Source organism: Madurella fahalii (assembly GCF_045866475.1).
Source record: "Madurella fahalii IFM 68171 DNA, scaffold_4, whole genome shotgun sequence".
Classification (NCBI taxonomy): Eukaryota; Fungi; Ascomycota; class Sordariomycetes; order Sordariales; genus Madurella; species Madurella fahalii.
Window position 1 is genome coordinate 1,284,662 of NW_027263974.1, and position 16,552 is coordinate 1,301,213.

General features: G+C 54.2%; 5 protein-coding genes across 5 annotated transcripts; 2 read left to right on the plus strand and 3 right to left on the minus strand.

Moving 5' to 3' along the window:
• Nucleotides 1–3,918: 3,918 nt before the first annotated feature.
• MFIFM68171_07375 (Mitochondrial carrier protein) lies at nt 3,919–5,544 on the minus strand (the record flags this gene model as incomplete). The annotated part of the gene is made up of 1 exon (XM_071062795.1): nt 3,919–5,544. One exon carries the CDS (start codon nt 5,542–5,544, stop codon nt 3,919–3,921), a length of 1,626 nt encoding a protein of 541 aa, XP_070918896.1.
• A 1,019-nt stretch (nt 5,545–6,563) lies between these two features.
• On the plus strand, nt 6,564–7,461 carry MFIFM68171_07376 (Necrosis inducing protein-domain-containing protein; the record flags this gene model as incomplete). Its single annotated transcript, XM_071062796.1, has 2 exons — nt 6,564–6,963; nt 7,064–7,461. 2 exons carry the CDS (start codon nt 6,564–6,566, stop codon nt 7,459–7,461), a joined length of 798 nt encoding a protein of 265 aa, XP_070918897.1.
• A 205-nt stretch (nt 7,462–7,666) lies between these two features.
• Nucleotides 7,667–8,860, minus strand: MFIFM68171_07377 (Nipped-B-like protein B; the record flags this gene model as incomplete). Its single annotated transcript, XM_071062797.1, has 1 exon — nt 7,667–8,860. The coding sequence occupies one exon, from the start codon at nt 8,858–8,860 to the stop codon at nt 7,667–7,669; it is 1,194 nt and encodes a 397-aa protein (XP_070918898.1).
• A 3,725-nt stretch (nt 8,861–12,585) lies between these two features.
• Nucleotides 12,586–13,678, minus strand: MFIFM68171_07378 (uncharacterized protein; the record flags this gene model as incomplete). Its single annotated transcript, XM_071062798.1, has 3 exons — nt 12,586–12,608; nt 12,680–13,486; nt 13,552–13,678. 3 exons carry the CDS (start codon nt 13,676–13,678, stop codon nt 12,586–12,588), a joined length of 957 nt encoding a protein of 318 aa, XP_070918899.1.
• A 602-nt stretch (nt 13,679–14,280) lies between these two features.
• MFIFM68171_07379 (Reticulocyte-binding protein 2 a) lies at nt 14,281–16,015 on the plus strand (the record flags this gene model as incomplete). Its single annotated transcript, XM_071062799.1, has 3 exons — nt 14,281–14,345; nt 14,400–14,512; nt 14,577–16,015. The coding sequence occupies 3 exons, from the start codon at nt 14,281–14,283 to the stop codon at nt 16,013–16,015; spliced, it is 1,617 nt and encodes a 538-aa protein (XP_070918900.1).
• Nucleotides 16,016–16,552: the final 537 nt, after the last annotated feature.

Consider the following 16,552-nt stretch of genomic DNA (forward strand, 5'->3'; position numbering starts at 1 on the left):
TGATTGGATCCCGGCGAAGGACGAGACGCTCTGTCCTCCCGGTCCAGGGATCCATGGAGGTGGTCAGATGTGACCAAGCCCTGCTAAGACCGATTCTGGTCAAGCCTTGCTAGCCCCTACACACTACCGGCTCCCGCGAACCAGCCCGTCCAGGCTCCCCTTTCCGCTGCCGAAGAGCGGCGCGCGATAGCGACGATCTTGCCACCGAAGGGGGTTTTATCGCTGCCCCATTGCGATTTTCCATGCCATCCCACTTTCGAGACATGACATGCAGCTCCAGGGACCCACGATGGGAAAGCCGATCTCTTGCAGTTTTTAGCTTGGGCCGGCCACCCCCCGGAGTTCATGTCACATGAGGTCCTGCTGCCAAGAAGGAAAAATGCTTTGCTACGTGTCCGGGAGATGCCTAACCAATGAGGAAGATTACCACTCTGCCGGCTCCGTGCCGGGGCTTCAAGCAGGACTGTAGGCCCAGATGATCACGTCTGTCAGGGACGATGGCTTCTGCCTCGGAATGAATCCGATGAAAGATGATGGGAAACTGCGTCGGGGTTGAATTTCTGGGTGCGGTTGCCGCCATGTTTGATGCTTGTGACGAGCGGGCGCCAGCTGCTCCTTCTGAGACGAGAGAGAAAAAGAGAGAGGGAAAATCGGACGTCGAGGAGATTGCCGAGGGCGACTCCGAGCTGCAGCGTCTCTCCATCCTGCCAGCCCCCTTCCACTCCTGGCGGGTAACCGCAGCGAATGCTTGCTGACCAGTCGGACCTTTCTGACAGGGTCATTGCTCGCCTGCCCGATGCCGCACATGAAGCAGTTCGGACCGAAAAAATAACGGGTTCCCGATTCCCAAGCCGAGGTTCACAACGACCGGGACTCGAGCTATCGATACGTTCATCTCCCCGAAGGGACGATACTAATCGTTTACAGGCACTCCCGCAAAAGCGTTGCTTTATTAGTGACTCTACTTTATCTTTCCAATCCTTATCCGTATGGCGGATTCCGCCTCCACTCAAACCTAACCGAAAACGTCAAATACACAGTATGCCGTGTTACCGGCACCGTCTCTTAGCGACATTTATCCGGCAGCGATTTGGTAAGTTCAGGTAGGCACCGTCCCCATGTACATCGGGTTAGGGGTGTGGAGAGCGGAGAGGAGACGGCGGATCTGACACTTTTATCGCATTGTACACCTACTTACACGTTGGTTTGTTGTGCTGTCTCTTAACCGTTAGGTCTCAACAGCGAGGACTCATTCTAGTGGTGGACAGCCTCAGTTCTAAGTCTCTGACTCTAGATTAGTTAAATAAATGAACATGGGGTACGAGGTCCTATGCGTAGTAAATTCCAAGCCATTCCTGCCCTCGTCTTCACACATAACCACATAATCGGAAAAGAAGCGTCTCTTCAGGTCATCAGATACGTCTAGTTTAATTGTCAGTCATTGGCGATTAATACAGAACGGCTCCTTGATTTCCATCTACTTATCTTTCTCTTTTCATATCCTGTTCTCTTTCTTCTTTTATCTTTTTCTTTCACACCCTCTTTTACCTTCTTCAATTAGATGCTCAGAAGAAGTTAATAAAACAAGTGACGGAGAGTGAAAAAACACCTTCTACGGTCTGGTAAGACATACTCTTAAGAAATAACCATCCGTATCGGAAGGCCCAACGCTATAATCGTTCTTATCGCGTCCTGGGATGCACTTGGGGAGCTTACCGCCCCTTTGCAGCATTCAAGAATCAACAAGTGAGATCTGCCAGTCACTTTGCCTTTAATAGTTATAAATCGTCTTCCTTATTCCTATCACACTGGAAAGACTCTTCAAACACTCCCCACCGCCTCTGACAGGCTCCCTGCACGCGTAACAATTCTAAAAAGCTCCAATAAACCAACTGCCTGAAAACCACGGGCCCACCTGTCCCCACACTCCCTTCTTCTCCTGCTAACTCCACTTGTTGACTCTGTCCGGCATCAGGATATACCCGGATCATTGCAATTGACAAGTGCTTTGCCTAATCCATAGCGCGGAGTGCGAGGCAGGATAGCCATGTAATAGTTCATCCCCCGACCATATCGGTCTCTCTCCGTCAATTCCTTGTTCTACCTTCGAAATCCCGGGAATGTACCATTCCCAATTCGGGTAGGATGAGATCTGCTTTCCCTCGTCCAGAAACCGATACATCGCAACTCCTTTCACATGACAGAATCTGAGCTGGCGTCGACCGTCGAAGGCGTATTGCCAGGAATGCCAAAGCTCGAACAGGCTGTGCGTGTCGGGAAGTGAGTCGAATGGGTTGAGATTGTGGGCATCGCTCTGCATGGTGGACGCGTCCCCAGGGGCCAGCTTAGTGGCAAAAGAGGTGTACTGGCCCCTGTATGGATGCGACGGGTCATTCCCAGAAAAGCGGCGCATGCGGGCCGAATATGACGCCTCCAACAGGGCCATTTCTGCCGAGCTCCAAAGCCTGAATACACGATAGGGCATATGTTTGACTGCTCCCCAGCTCCAATTTTCCCTCGCGATGGCGCTCACCAAATCTGTTTCGACGAAGCGGTTCACTTCGTCTCCGAAGAGCTCCGGCGAGAGCGGTAGGACCATGATCGTTTCACGGACGTCATCGAAACGGGCCACAGTTCCCCGGTTCTGACCGAGCGGCTCCAACAGACCCATCCAGATTGATGCTGGGAACATCACCCGCTCAGCGCCCGACAGCACACCGAAGTATACCTGGTGTCTCACCCCCGTGGAAGATCGAAATCCGGTTGTGGTGAGGAAAATGTCGTTGTCGAGGTGGATATGGCAGCGAGACGCGCCTGGCACAGTACAAGACTTTGTTAGCGGAGTATCCCGATTCGCACGCGCAAGCCCTGGAACCTACGGCACTCCACTGGTATGCGTGAATTCTGAAGTCGGCATTCTTGATAGTAGCGTAGGACTACATCTCGACTCTCCCGGCACGTCTGTACCAAGATTTTCACCGCGTCTTCGTGGCAATCCTCATGCCAACATTCAACGCTCGCGTCTGCGCAAATCACCCTCGGCTGTTGTAAGTCGGCGAGCGCAGCTTCCCATATTTCGAGCCGGAGTTCTTTGGGTAGCCTGGGGAAAACGGTGAACTGGGCGGCCGGACGGATGGGTAGTTCCGCATCCTCCCTATGGCTCGCCATTCTTGCACCAATTCGGAGATACAGCCGTGGGATTAGGGAACGCGGAACCGGGAACCGGGAAGGGGGACGGGTGACGGATGGATATGTAGGAACCTTTGTTTGCTTAGTTGAATGCTGGTGGCAAGGCGGGGTGGTGATGAGAAAGATATTGATTGTTGTAGAAAATGACGGTTCCTTTGGTAACGGAAGCAGGCGGAAATTCAAGAACTGGGGCGGACGGACGGATGTTTTGACCACGCGCTGCCTGCTGAACGAGACTTCCAAAACCATATGTAACTAAAGTTACCACGAGCCAGGACCTGGCACGGCGGGCCTTGTAAGATGAGGAAGGTACCGTATGTACATTGAACTTGGAGACCGCCTTCCCCGGCTACAACTGCTCTACGCTGCTAAGGTTCAAGTTAGGGTTCAGTTTACTTGTAAGAAATTAACTTGGATAAGTTGAAAGCCGTCTATACGGGTTGAAAGAAAGGTGCTCTTCTTTTATGTCACAATGGTTTGGAGAAATTCTTGGAGTACGCCTGCATCACTCTGGCAGGTAGATGTCGTTTCTCATGTGCACACTTTGATGTGGGACTGTACGAAATGTAGTTTTACGAGTTGAGCAGCCAGCGCTTCTATTTAACGCTAATTGATTAGAGTCAGTCCTTACTGGCGCAGAAAAAAAAAAAAAACCAAAAAAACAAAGTGATATCAAATCCTAACCACAAAGTCGGACCCGAACACCGCAGCCAAGTCTATGGTTTTGCTCTAATTCAACAGAATATCGTATCCATCCCGGTTGATCCGCACCTGATCGCCACCGAAACCGTACTTTCGCCTGACCAACTCAAATATTATTAGCCCGGCACTCGTGCTAGGCACCTGTCGTATTGTATTCCACCAGAAACCGCGGTACAACCACTGACGCATGCCGAGATTCGCTGCCTTGGCCTCGGCGACACACTCCGCCCAGGTGATCCGGTACGCGTCGCGGTACGCCCTGAACATATGCCATCTTCGCGCCGACCATTCCTGAGCGTCTGCTGTCCTAGCATCCCGGCTAAATTTCCGTGCCTGTGCATCGAGACTTTCCAGCCGCTCCCAGTGCTCAGCCTGTACATGCGACAGCGGATGCAAGACGACCTGCTGCGCGAACGAGGCTCCCATGCCGGCGAGCAGCAGGAAAGCCGGCTCGATGGCGTAATGCGGGCGGATGACCGTCGGAAACCTCGGCGTCTCCTCCAAACCTTCTAGCCGCCTGTCCGCTGGCGCCGGCCGCTTCCGCGACAGAAGCAATATGGTGTCCTCGTTGAGCGCACCGTAATACCATGTCACAAAGCTGTAATACCCTTGCGCCTTGAGGTACTCAAAGACGCTGAAGAAGACGGCACTGCCCATGCTGTCCTTGGCAAAGGACAGTCCCCATCCGGCAAAGATGCCCCTCAGCCCAATCTCCCTCAACTTGGCCGCGCTAAACGCCCACATGCTCTTGGGCCTCTCCAACCCGGCCGCACCATTCGTCGCACTCCCAGCAGCGGCAACCGCACCAGCCCCGGCCCCGGCCCCGGCCCCGGCCCCGGCACCAGCGGGATTCCCGCTCCTCCGCATGCCCGCCGCGCTGCCGCCGAGGAAGTCGTACCTGGCCTGCACGGCGTCGAGGGGCGCGGCGACGACGCTCTGGATGGCGCCCGCGACGAAGCCGGCCGCGAAGGTCTGGCCCGGCGCCGGCGGTGGGTACACGCGCTTGCTCGCCAGCCCGCTCTCCGGGTGCAGCCGCGCCAGCACCTGCAGGTAGCTCGTGTACAGCACCGCGCCCACCCCGACGTTGGCCACCAGCGGCGGCAGCACCTGGTCCGGCACCACCCGCCACCCGTAGCGCCGCACCGCCGACGCCAGCACCCCCGGCGTCGTGGCCCGGAGCCGCGCGCGCAGCCACCGCCGCCACGTCGGGCTGCTCTTCCGTGTCCCCGCTGTGGTGGTTGTTGCTGTTGCTGTTGTGTGAGTGGGAGTGGGGCTTAACCTTGAACAACCCGCTAGTCCCCCCGGCGGGTTGAGGGATGATGCGGCTGAGAGGCGGGCCGCCCGCCGCTGCTCGAGTTCCTGCTCCTGCAGGGCGCGCGCGTAGGCGAGGTAGTCGACGCGCGTGCGGAAGAAAGCCTTGACGGGGGCGCGGAAGTAGAAGGCGACTGCTTGCGAGGTGAGGGCGCGCACGCCGGCGGCCGAGGCGCCGGTTGCGGCGTTGCTGGCTGGGGGTTTGGCGGGTGGGTCGTCTGGTAGCGCCGGGAGGACGCCGGGATATAATCCCGGGTAGGGGATAGCTGCGGTGGAGGCCGTGGCGGGTTGGGAGGAAGAGGAAGGGCCGTCACCTGGGGAATCGGGGGTGGGGTGCGGCATGGTGGGGTGACATGTTTTTCTTCCTTGTTATATTCTCAATTCGGATGCGGACGTTTTGAATTGGTGAAAAAGCTGGCTCGGCGGTGGTGTTTGTGTTCGGCCGAGATGTGTTGGTCCGGTGAACCATGAAGCTGAAAAAAGAGGCTTTTCCGGCAGGCAGCTGATCCTTTGCGCCGGAATTATCCGATGTGGGCCGGCACAGCCCAGCTGACTGGTTGGTCTGCAGCTGCCAATCGTCTGATAAAGTCAGCGGGCCTCAGCAAGGAATTGTGTTCGGGTTGTGACTATTAGGCCTCTTTTTTTTTTTTTTTTTTTCTGTTGGTCTTTGGTTCTTGGTTTACACGTGGCATGGAAAGCGGGCAGCTTCGGAATGCTAGTTTCTCGGCGACAGATCTGCCGGACCGGCAGTTAACCTGGGGTTAGGGTTCTGAATACTTACCAAACCCCTGCCCATAGGAATCTGGATTGGGCGTGCTAGCTTCCCACAGCACACCAGGCAGTCGCGGATAACGGGTCATCCACCCAACTGGATCTTGCAGCCGACCATCTGGACCAAATGGGGATTAGGGCATGAGGAGCGCCCCCCAGAGGCATCTGGACGGCCCGCGCCGTATACGCTCTCGATCACAAGCTCCGTCTGCCCTACACGATTGGCGGACAGAGTGAGCTTAATGTAACGTTGAGATTGGACCTGGACACCGAACGGCCATGCGGGGCTTTGCTGGTTTGCATAACGACCCGCCACATCTGCTCGGCTCCCAATCTCATGCCCCCTGACTGAGCGAACGTGATTCGCCCGCTCCTGTGCAGCAGCGGCAGATCCACGGCCATTCAAGCAGGCCATGTGCATCCTTCATTCATGGTCTTCGGAAACCATCTTCTGGAATAGGAACTGGTCTCCGTCCAAAGCAACGGCGTTGAGCGGCGATGATTGAGTACAAGATGTCTGCTGTCCCCCCTCGGAGATGGGGTTCTCGACGTGGGCTGCTGCGGCTTCCCTAGCGGACGAGTAATCCACGATGAGACTCACCTTTGCGCCGCTGGTGTTGGCTGGGCCGACGGTCCTTGGGGCGCCGCTCTCACGTCTCCTCCAGCGCGCTGCAACCCCGCCCGCCGCCCTCCCACAACGCGCCACGGCCAACGATCTGCGCTGGCAGCCCGCGTTGGACTTTGACAAAGATGGATGTTACAACGTGCCCGCCATTGACGCCCAGGGCAACATTGTAGAGGGCCTCCCGCACCAGTTCACTGGTCTGAGCAGCGACTGCCGCGACGCCTCTGACCTAGACAACAACAATGTCTACTCCCGGCAGCGCTGCAACAACGGCTGGTGCGTCTACTTGTACGGCTACTACTTTGAAAAAGACGTGGCCATACCAAACTTCATCGACACGGGTCACACCCATGACTGGGAGCACAGTACGTACCTAAATTCAAGGTGTATCTGCAAGGCGTCTGCTCCGGAACCCTTCCAGGCATTTCTCGCAAGTGGAAGCACGTAACTGACATTGCCTGGCAGTCGCCGTCTGGGTGAGCGACGCCACGGGGAGAGCTGAGTACGTCAGCGCGTCGCAGCACGGCAACTACGAGATCCGCACGGCAAGCGACGTGCGCTGGGATGGCGACCATCCAAAGATGGTTTACCACAAGGACGGCGCGAGCACGCACTGTTTCCGGTTCGCGAGCGAGGCGGACGAGGTGATTGAGAACCACAAGGGGGTGTGGTTCAGGGGCTCGCTCGTGTCGTACAACGGCTTCCCGTCGACGGCGCTGAGGGATCAGTTGTTCGCGCACGACTTTGGCAAGGCCACGATTGACTTCAAGGATTCGACGTTTGCGGGGTCCATTGGGAGGGCGAAGCACAGCTCAATTACGTTTGACGTGAATCTGGATGTTGGATCGCCCGGAACGCCTTGAAAGTGGTATGATTTGAATCCTTAACCATGTGTCTCATGCGGATTTATCTCAGTGCTCCAATATACACACCTAAACGAACTGTCTAACCTAGAATTGAAGCGAATATCATGTTCTCCACCCACCGAGTTTTCCCATATAAGAAGGCCGAGACATTAAACGCAGGCGAGCCAGAGAGGTATCAGTTCTCAACCGTGACTTGAAGGTCCTATGACCTTCCTGCGCGTGTCGAGCCGCTCACCACAGTTTCCCCCCGCCGTCGTCTATCTCTTTCCCCCCCGTAGTCCACTCGTGAGCGAGCACCAGTGCTGTGTCGTTTATGCCGTTGCTGGAGGGGCGTAGCACGTTGCTTGGTCTGATCTTCGATAACTTCCTGCTTGTTACCCTCATCGGCAACATCACCATCTCCGTCCGCCTCGATTGCTCCTTGCCTCGTCCCTAAGACCCTTGGTTCGCCCAGCTTGGGCGGTGCTTCTGCCAGTCCAATCACCGACATGGCCCAATCAAACCACCCCGGATTTGGCGGCACGAAACGGCCAATGTCCTGAAGGTAGTGCCGCTGATCTTCCGGTAGGTTCAGCCAGACAAACTCCCGGTTGTTGTTGATGCGGCCTTCCATCACAAAGTCCCCGATCTCTTCCGGGATCTTGAGCGCCTCAAAGATGAGAACGGGCTGGTAGGCGGGGATTAGGAGGTGCAGTTTGGTAGGCCGGATAGGCCGCCCGTCTCTTTGTGCCTGCTGTTCTTTCCTCTGGATGCGCCGCCTTGCAGCCAGCATGAAGACAAAAGCCGTGTCGATTTGGTTTGTGTAACCGCAGAATTCTGGGCCGATCATCTCCTTCTCTAATAGGCGGTAAAATCCCGGATACCAGTCATTGTCGGGGTGGTAGACGAAAAACCAGTGGTCGTGGGAGGGATCGAGGGAAGTCTGTGTGATTCTCTCGCGTATCATATCGTAGACGTACTGCGGGAAGTCTTTTTGCGCGATGAGAGCCGTCTGGGCCGCGAGGCTCGCTGCCATGTCTTTGAGGCGCGCGTCGATGAGCTGGAGGACCTGAACTCCCTGGTAGGCTACGACAACGTTGGCGGCAATCCCGGCCGTCATGGCGATCGAGTTGAACGAGGCAAAGATCCTTGCTGAGTCGGCGAATGATCTGCCCATCACCTGCATGGACGGGATGAATGCTCCGACCTTTGCTGCCGCCTTGCTCACGCTGTCGACAACAACCCCCACGTTATCGACGACAGCGCCGACATCATTCATCACCTTCCCAATCGCGTAAGTGCCGGCCCCGGCCTGAATTGTCTGCACGAGAGGCTTGAGCTCCTCCACGGCCTTCCTCAGCTTCTTGTCGCGGGAAGCCAACTTGATCACCGTCACTGCCTGCCGTAGTTTGTCCATGGTGAGTGGTCGGAGTGACGGGAATGTTTTGTGAAGAGATGTTGCGTAATTTGCTGTGCGCGTAGTGGTGGTTGTCGGGAGCGGTCGGAGATGTAACATGAAAAGACGGTCAGACATCCCCTCCGCAAAGCTTGTTGGGCTTTAATGCTGACTATTTCATCCCAGATCGGGCTGCTTGTTGTCGGCTCATTCGTTGTCATCTCCCTGCTGGTGGAGACCAACAGCATCTCGCTGATTGGCCCGATCTGGCGCAGGGCGGACATCTTTCGTGTCGCGACCCAAAGCCAATCGAGTGGTACCGTGATGTGCGTTTGCCGAATAAAATCAGCACATGATGTCAAAGCGAAGCTCCATTCAATAAGATATCAGGCGTACTCACTGACGAAACACATATCTCTCTAACCGATAAATGAGATAAGGATGGACGGAGCGGCAGAGCTCAGTACGCTCCATACCCTATACAGCACCAGGCTCAGCTGCCAGGACAGGCGACGCAAACAGACGCTAACAGCGGGTAAGCGAATGAGAGATACTTTGAAGAGGCCACATGAGCTGGCACTAGCCGCGTTTCGCGTGCTTGCTTCCATCGCTAAGAATCTGGTTTACCGTGTCGATAGTTTGGGTACTGATGAAGAAACTGAGAACCATGTGAGTAACCTCAGCTGGTACTTGCGCTGGACACCACCTTGTAAAGCGGCCAAGACAAAATGCAGGAATCTTGCGGGTCCTGGGACTCATATTCCATGGCCAAGGACAACCCGCAGGGAAGAACGCGAGCAGGCAACATTCCGTCTAATTGGGGGACGATCAAGTACTTTGTGGATTTTCCATTAATACGTCCCGATAGGACGGAACAAAACACCTGATCTCCCATTTGGCAATATAAGAGTCAAGAAAATCGGTACACGCGTTGGCATGATGACTGGATAAGGCCAACGCAGTCCTGCAACTTGAACCTTAAGGTAACACATGGCATTGCCATTGCGTGCGGATGTTGAAATCACTCTCATATTAGTAGTGGCGAATCGACGGACCAAACTTTGCAAATTGATGGGTGTGGGCACTCAGGTGTAGATAATTACTACACGAGTACCAAGGACGAATCCCACTGATTCCAGAGTCAAAGAAAAGATATTCAGAGATTGCGGCAACAGCCGATTTGATTTGGTGCGAGCGTCCCTCCTGGTTTCTGGACGCCAACCCGGGCACTAGATTGGCCTGTACAGTAGGTACCATTTCTGTTAATTGGCCCTGGTGCATCAGTTTCTGTAGCTAAATTGCATATGCGACCAGCCTAAACTTCAAGCTGGTGCAAGTTCTGAGTAGGAAAAGGTAAAAGACGTACCAAACGGCACGCTCATGGCTACCGTCCATTAAATCAGTTTAGACACTTCGTAGCAGAAGCGGTAGGAACCGCGAGAACTGGAAAATTGGCGATGAAGCTGGGTGTTGTGGGAGGTAATGACATAAAGATGTTACTGTGCAAGCAGTCTTTTCGTATCTGCCAGTTGGCTTTAGACACACATCTAATCGAGGTATGTGGCTTCATGAGAGAGCGTAGCTGAATACGCAGAATTCCTTCAGGAGAGTTCACAGAACTGGCAACGGGCAGCCCATCGTGGGAGGCAGGTATCTCCTTCCACGACCCACGCCAACCCCGGGCCTCAACCTTAGTCACTCTGGATGGTTCTTCCGCCATCGTCAAGAACAACTGGCCGGTTTTCCCCGACGATACCGGCGAGCTAGGAACTGGTTCTGGCTTTGTCGAGGACGATGAAGCGGCCGGAGCACTCTGTTAGGTTATAGAGCGTGTGGAACAGTCACCTTATGGCGAACAGAAGTCTACAGCGTACGGGATCGTCAAATATATTCAAATATACGTCTGTCCACACATGCCAACTAAATTCATCCTGATAGCGAGCAAGACAATGGAGATTTGCGGAGAGACGTCTGCACATTCTTCGGACATATGATCGGTTGGTCCGCTCTAGGGGGCTGCCGACGAAACTGTCTCAGAGACGGACCTGCGTGTTGCAAGCTTAAGGAGCGAAGCGCGTTAGATTGCGGAATGCTGTGCTCATGAGGTCAAAACATGTACAACATCTTTAGCGTGTGATTTCCGTTGAAAGAACCCTCGCAACCCATGCCTGCAAGGACGCAACTCGAGCATAGGTCGTAGTTTTCGTTGCAATCGCAGCAGTCTAGAAGCGGAGTCAATCGTCAGAAGATTGTACTATGGGCACAACAATACAACTTACGCAAGTAACACCCTTGTATGGTTGTTTGGCACGCATCGCATGTAAGATCGAGATCGACAGGGTCCGTTATAACTCTGGGGCACTTGCTGGGAACGCCGTCCGTGACGAACATGTCGTGACTGGAGGGGCACGACAGGCCGGCTTCCCAGCATTTCTCACATATCGCCACGGTAAACCCGGCTTCGGGGTGTTCGGACATGCAGACTAACAAGGAGAAACATGCATTAGATCGTTCGCTGCCCTCGGACGTTGGGGTGGATACTGAGGTGCAGCTAGCTAGACATGATATGACGAATAACCGGGGTGCTCAGCGCTGAGAACGGCGGTATACCGGTAGTCGACTAGTGGACCGGAATACAGGAATGTTATGCTCTTTCGGCGGCGTTGATGAGCCCAACTTGGTTTCTCATCATTTCTGTACACGGTGCCGGCCCCTACAGAAGCGGGGTATGCAAAATAAACTACACTTACAGTAATACTTCCCATTATGATGTACTGTTTGAAGGCAGAAGTCGCAGTACGCGAGTACTTCCACTGGTGTTCTTGTGTTAGCTGCTGGAATAAGTCTAGGGGAGGTTTGAGGATTGTAATTCTCACAGTCAACCTTTACCAACACCTCTCCACTCTCGATAGCCTCTTGGAGTTTTTGTCGTTCGGACAAAATCCGTTGGTAGCGTGCCACGGAAATTGCCAGTCTGGGAGGGCTCTTAACCGGACTCATCCAGGTACTGTTTCCCGTAACGAAACTCTGTGGGAGATCCGAGGATAGTTGCCTTTCCAAACTATCCGTAGAGAAGCCCGCGAGTCGAATTGGACGGACACCCCATTGAAGCAGATGATGACCATCGTAACACCCACGGTTCCTGGAGAGAACGCAGTTGCGGCAAAGGTCAATTTCTCTCCCCTCACAGCAGCAATCTGGCAACAACTTGTAAGTCACGGAAAATCGGATGGAACATGGACGGTTTAAATCGAGCGAAAGGCTTACGGAAGTAGAAGCCGGCAATTTCGGCGCCACAGTTGGCTCCATCACAGACCACCGAGAGAGTCGGCCATCGAAGTCGTTCGCACACTGCTCCGGGATCCTCAAGGGAGTTGTCACGAACCAGAGTGTGCTCCCTCTTCAAGCATCCCCGACCCATGTTCTTACAGATTTCACAGTAGTGGGTCCCGCAGACACAACATACTAGCATCGGATTAGTACAGGCCCCGGCCTTGATACCATTAAGCGGTGTCATGACGATAAGAACTTTACCGAATTGAATCTTGGCTCCAATTGGAGTCTGGCAACCGTCGCACCAGATATTGAGGCCGGACCTGGCCACGCTATAAGCAGTCTCGTCTTTGCCTTTTGGATGAGAAATGAAGAAACCGATTCCCTCTTGTTGAATTGCGTGAACAGAAACTTGCAGCATCCCAGCCACATTATATGTCCTGAGCAGGTCGATAGTCTCGCAGACGTGTGTCTCAAGCTGGCGGGAAGCCTGATTCTGCAAGTGTGCAATCGTTTCGTATGTCGCTTTGAGTCTCTCCGCTTCCCTTTGTTGCTTGTCGCGCTCACGCGCCTCTCGGATCTCCTGCTCCGTCCTCCTCTGCTCTTCTAGTTCCCGCCTCTTCTGTTCGCGCAATGCATCTTGTTGGCGATCGCGTTCCCGAATTTGGGCCATAATCTGATCATTCTCCAGTCTTTGTGCAATGATCTCGTCTTCGAGGCGAGATATCAATCTCGCCTTCAACGGGTTGATGGCGTCCTGCGACCGAACTCGGTGACTGGACACCTGCGCCTTTGCCTTGGCTCTCTGTTCCTCCTGGTGGTGGTCTTGCTCGGAAGGCATATTATCTTTAAGTGACAATCCTGCCATGGTCTGGTCGAGGGACTTCCCTTGGCTCAATTCCTTTTGGACCAGCAGTTGAGGGCCCGGACTTGCGGCCATGCCTTCAAGCAGTGGGATGAAACGGTCATAATCTCTTCCCATTCGTTCAATTCTGGCTCCGTCTTTGATCATGGGCTTCCACGCATCGGGTAGATCCAGTAACTCCTTCTCTCGCTGCTCTCCAATGCTCGGCTGAACGTCGTTCCAGAAAGTTGTAACCAAGAGAACTTTCTGGAAGTAGTCGTCGCCGAGAAGCTTCTTGAATGTTGATAACATCCGGCGACTGGAACCCTGAAATCTGTTGTGGGTGATTGGATGTAACAATAGGATTCCGGCCAAGCATTGCCCGTTGGTAGAACACTTCAGCACCCAGTCAACAAGTTTCTCAAGAATCTCAAAGTCTGGCCTTTCGGTATCGTCGAAACCCGGCGTATCAACCAGATCAATGTTCCTTGACGAAGTCCGGAGCTTGAAAGCCTGAATTTCCGAGGTTTCTGAAACGAAAGGTTAGCTTTAATTACCAGGTATGTACGAGGCGCCGCGCGGGGCGGGAGCCAACCTGATCTCAAGCCTAAGCCCACTCTAACGTTATCATTGCTTGTTATCCCCCTGATGAAACTACTTTTACCCGAGCCTGTGACGCCCATCACCGCTATTACAATGCTTGTATCTGCAGGATATGGCATGTTGAGACTGTACTGTCCGCTGAAAATTGTGTTGCAGGAGAAGCGAGGCTGCGTAGGGTTTCCCATCATTAACATAGGAGGATCCAAACGAGCCAGTCGCAATATGGAAACGCGACTTGGCGAGACGTGCTCGTGTAGGAAAACATTGGGAGGGCGGATGGGGCTGGGCACAGCTGGCTGAGCCCGGCCTTCGGGGGAAGGGAGTCTGGCTGGGCCGCAAGTGATCTTATCCCGATAGTATACTTCAATAGCGCGCGCCACCAGTTGCAACCACGACCACATGGCGCGTTAATGATTGGATCATTGTTCGCTCAGCCCCAGCCACGGAGAAAGCTGAAGCTACTGGATTTATGCAGCAGGAATGTGCTCAACAACGGACAGAAAACACATGGCCAAGGCGTTCAGCCAGGCGGAGCTGTTCTGGGCCCCTTTCGGCGCTGTTTGTCACCCGGCGCTGTCGCATATATACCGGACCGCGTACTTGTGTTGGGACCGAACCGTTCTGTAAACAGTTGAAAAAAACTGCGACGCTTATTTCGTCACAGTTCCCGTTCGTCTTTCCTATATGACCTCAACTACGCCACTTGGTCCTGTCCCTGAAGATGGCCTCAATGTCGATGAACCGAGCGAGCATGGCCGGCGCAGGAAACCCTGCCCAAACATTCCTGTACGGTTGAGTAGCTTGACCGTCTCCATGCTGGATGTGCTAACCGTCATGAAGGCCATCTGATACATTCATCGCGGTTATGGGTGTTACGGGAGCCGGGAAAAGTACCTTCATCTCTAAGTGCTGCCCATCTGCCGTCGGATCGGCCTCTGATGGGATGAAGTCATGTTCGTCCCCTTTTTAACCACTGCTTGCTTGATATCACAAACAGATTCTCACAAACCCTGATAGGCACACAGGACGTCAAAGCATACACGTTCAATCACAACGCGAAGGTGATACACCTCCTCGACACCCCGGGCTTCGACGACACCTATCGCAGCGATAGCGATGTCCTGCGCGACCTGGCGTATTATCTCACCTCTTCGTATGGCAACGGTTATAAGCTCAGCGGTATCATTTACCTCCACCCGATTACCCACAACCGGATGACGGGGACGGCGTTCAAGAACCTGCGAACATTCCGCAAGCTATGTGGAGTCCAAAGCATGTCCTCAACGGTTCTGGCAACAACGATGTGGTCCGAGGTATCCCCCGATATCGGAAATGCGAGGGAGCTCGAGCTCAAGGAGACGGCAGAGTTCTGGGGGGACATGATCCGCGAAGGTTCGACCGTGTACCGGCACACCGACGACCACAACTCGGCCATCAACATCATCTCATTTCTGACGGACCGCGACACCAAGACGGTCCTGGGCTTACAGGCCGAGATGGTGGACCAAAAGAGATCGCTGGAGGACACCGAGGCTGGGCGGGAGGTGGACAAGGAAATGAACCAGCAGCGCGAGCTTTTTGAGAAGCGTCTTGCGCACACTCGGTCGGAGCTCGAGGAAGCGATTGCAGCGAAGGACGAGCAACACGTCAGGGAAATCATGCAGGAGCAGGAGAAGTTCGAGAGCAAATTAGCTGCCATTCAGCAGGGGAGGGAGGAGCTCCGCATCAGCATGGAGGCGTTGATCGCCGAGAAGGAGAAGAGACATGAGGAGGAGCTAGCCAAAGTAAATGAGGAACTGAACGCCTCGAAGCTGGCGACAAAGAAGCAAGCGGACGAATGGCAAAAGTACATCGAAAAGACCGAGCTGCAACGAAAGCAAGATGAAGCCGAGAAGAAACAACGCGAAGAGGAGCTGGAGGCGGCCAAACAGCAGGCTTTGGTTGCCGGTCTGGACAATCTCTGCATCTCACTCGGGGCTGTCGAGGTAATACAGCTCCAGGCGAAGGAAGCCAAAAAGCGCGAAGAGGAGATGCTCGAAGTCATTGCGGAAGAGTGGGGGCGCAGGGAGTCGCAAATGAGAAATGCGCTCGAAGTTCAGGCGAGACTGCTGGAGAGACAGAACCAGATGACGTACGACATGAGGACCATGGAGGATCTGAGACAACACAAACTGCAGTACTTGCAACAGCAGCAGCTCCTGGCGGCCATGGAACAGCAGATGGGGAATCTACAAGCCCAGACTCACCAGCCACCACCGCCCCCGGCGTATCAGGAAATCTACCCTCAGAACCCGCCACAGCAGCAACCCGGTACCGGATACTACCCCAATCCAGGACCGTCTTATCAGTCAAACGAAGGTTCGAGTGGCGGAGCAGCGATTGGTGCCGGGGTGGGATTGGCAACCGGAGCAGCACTCACTGGCGCGGCGATGTTGGGTGGTTGCACTCTCATGTGAGGATTCAGATACCGCGTTCATCAGCTGCGGAACGGAATAGAGCCGGCGTGTACGTGCTTCTAATGCTCGTTATGGTTGATGTATTGCTGTCGTAATAGAGGAACTATCTTGCGGAAGGTCATAGAAAGATGAATACGAGTGAATGTCTACCTAGATATTGGCAAGAAGCATACTGGTTCAGGCTATGCGCGCGTAAGTAAGTGGTATTACACTCTGAGATTGATGTTCAATAACTGAACTCCAACCTACATGCACCCGAAAGAATCTGCTACGCCTAATGTGTCTGCTAACATGTTTGATACAGAAAGGAATGTCAAATGAGGAACAAGACCTGTTGGATGGGTTCTGGACATCTACTAGACAAGATACTCACCGAGGGAGTCTCTGGAGCAGTTTTGACTTAATTACGGAGTCAAGGAGCTGCTTTACTTGGTCCTGTATTTTTGATCGAATCGTGGAGTGGGGACCGAGATTGTGGTTGGGAGCTTGCCAGACAATTAATGGCGGCCCCATTGTTAACGTAAAGCTGGCCATCTA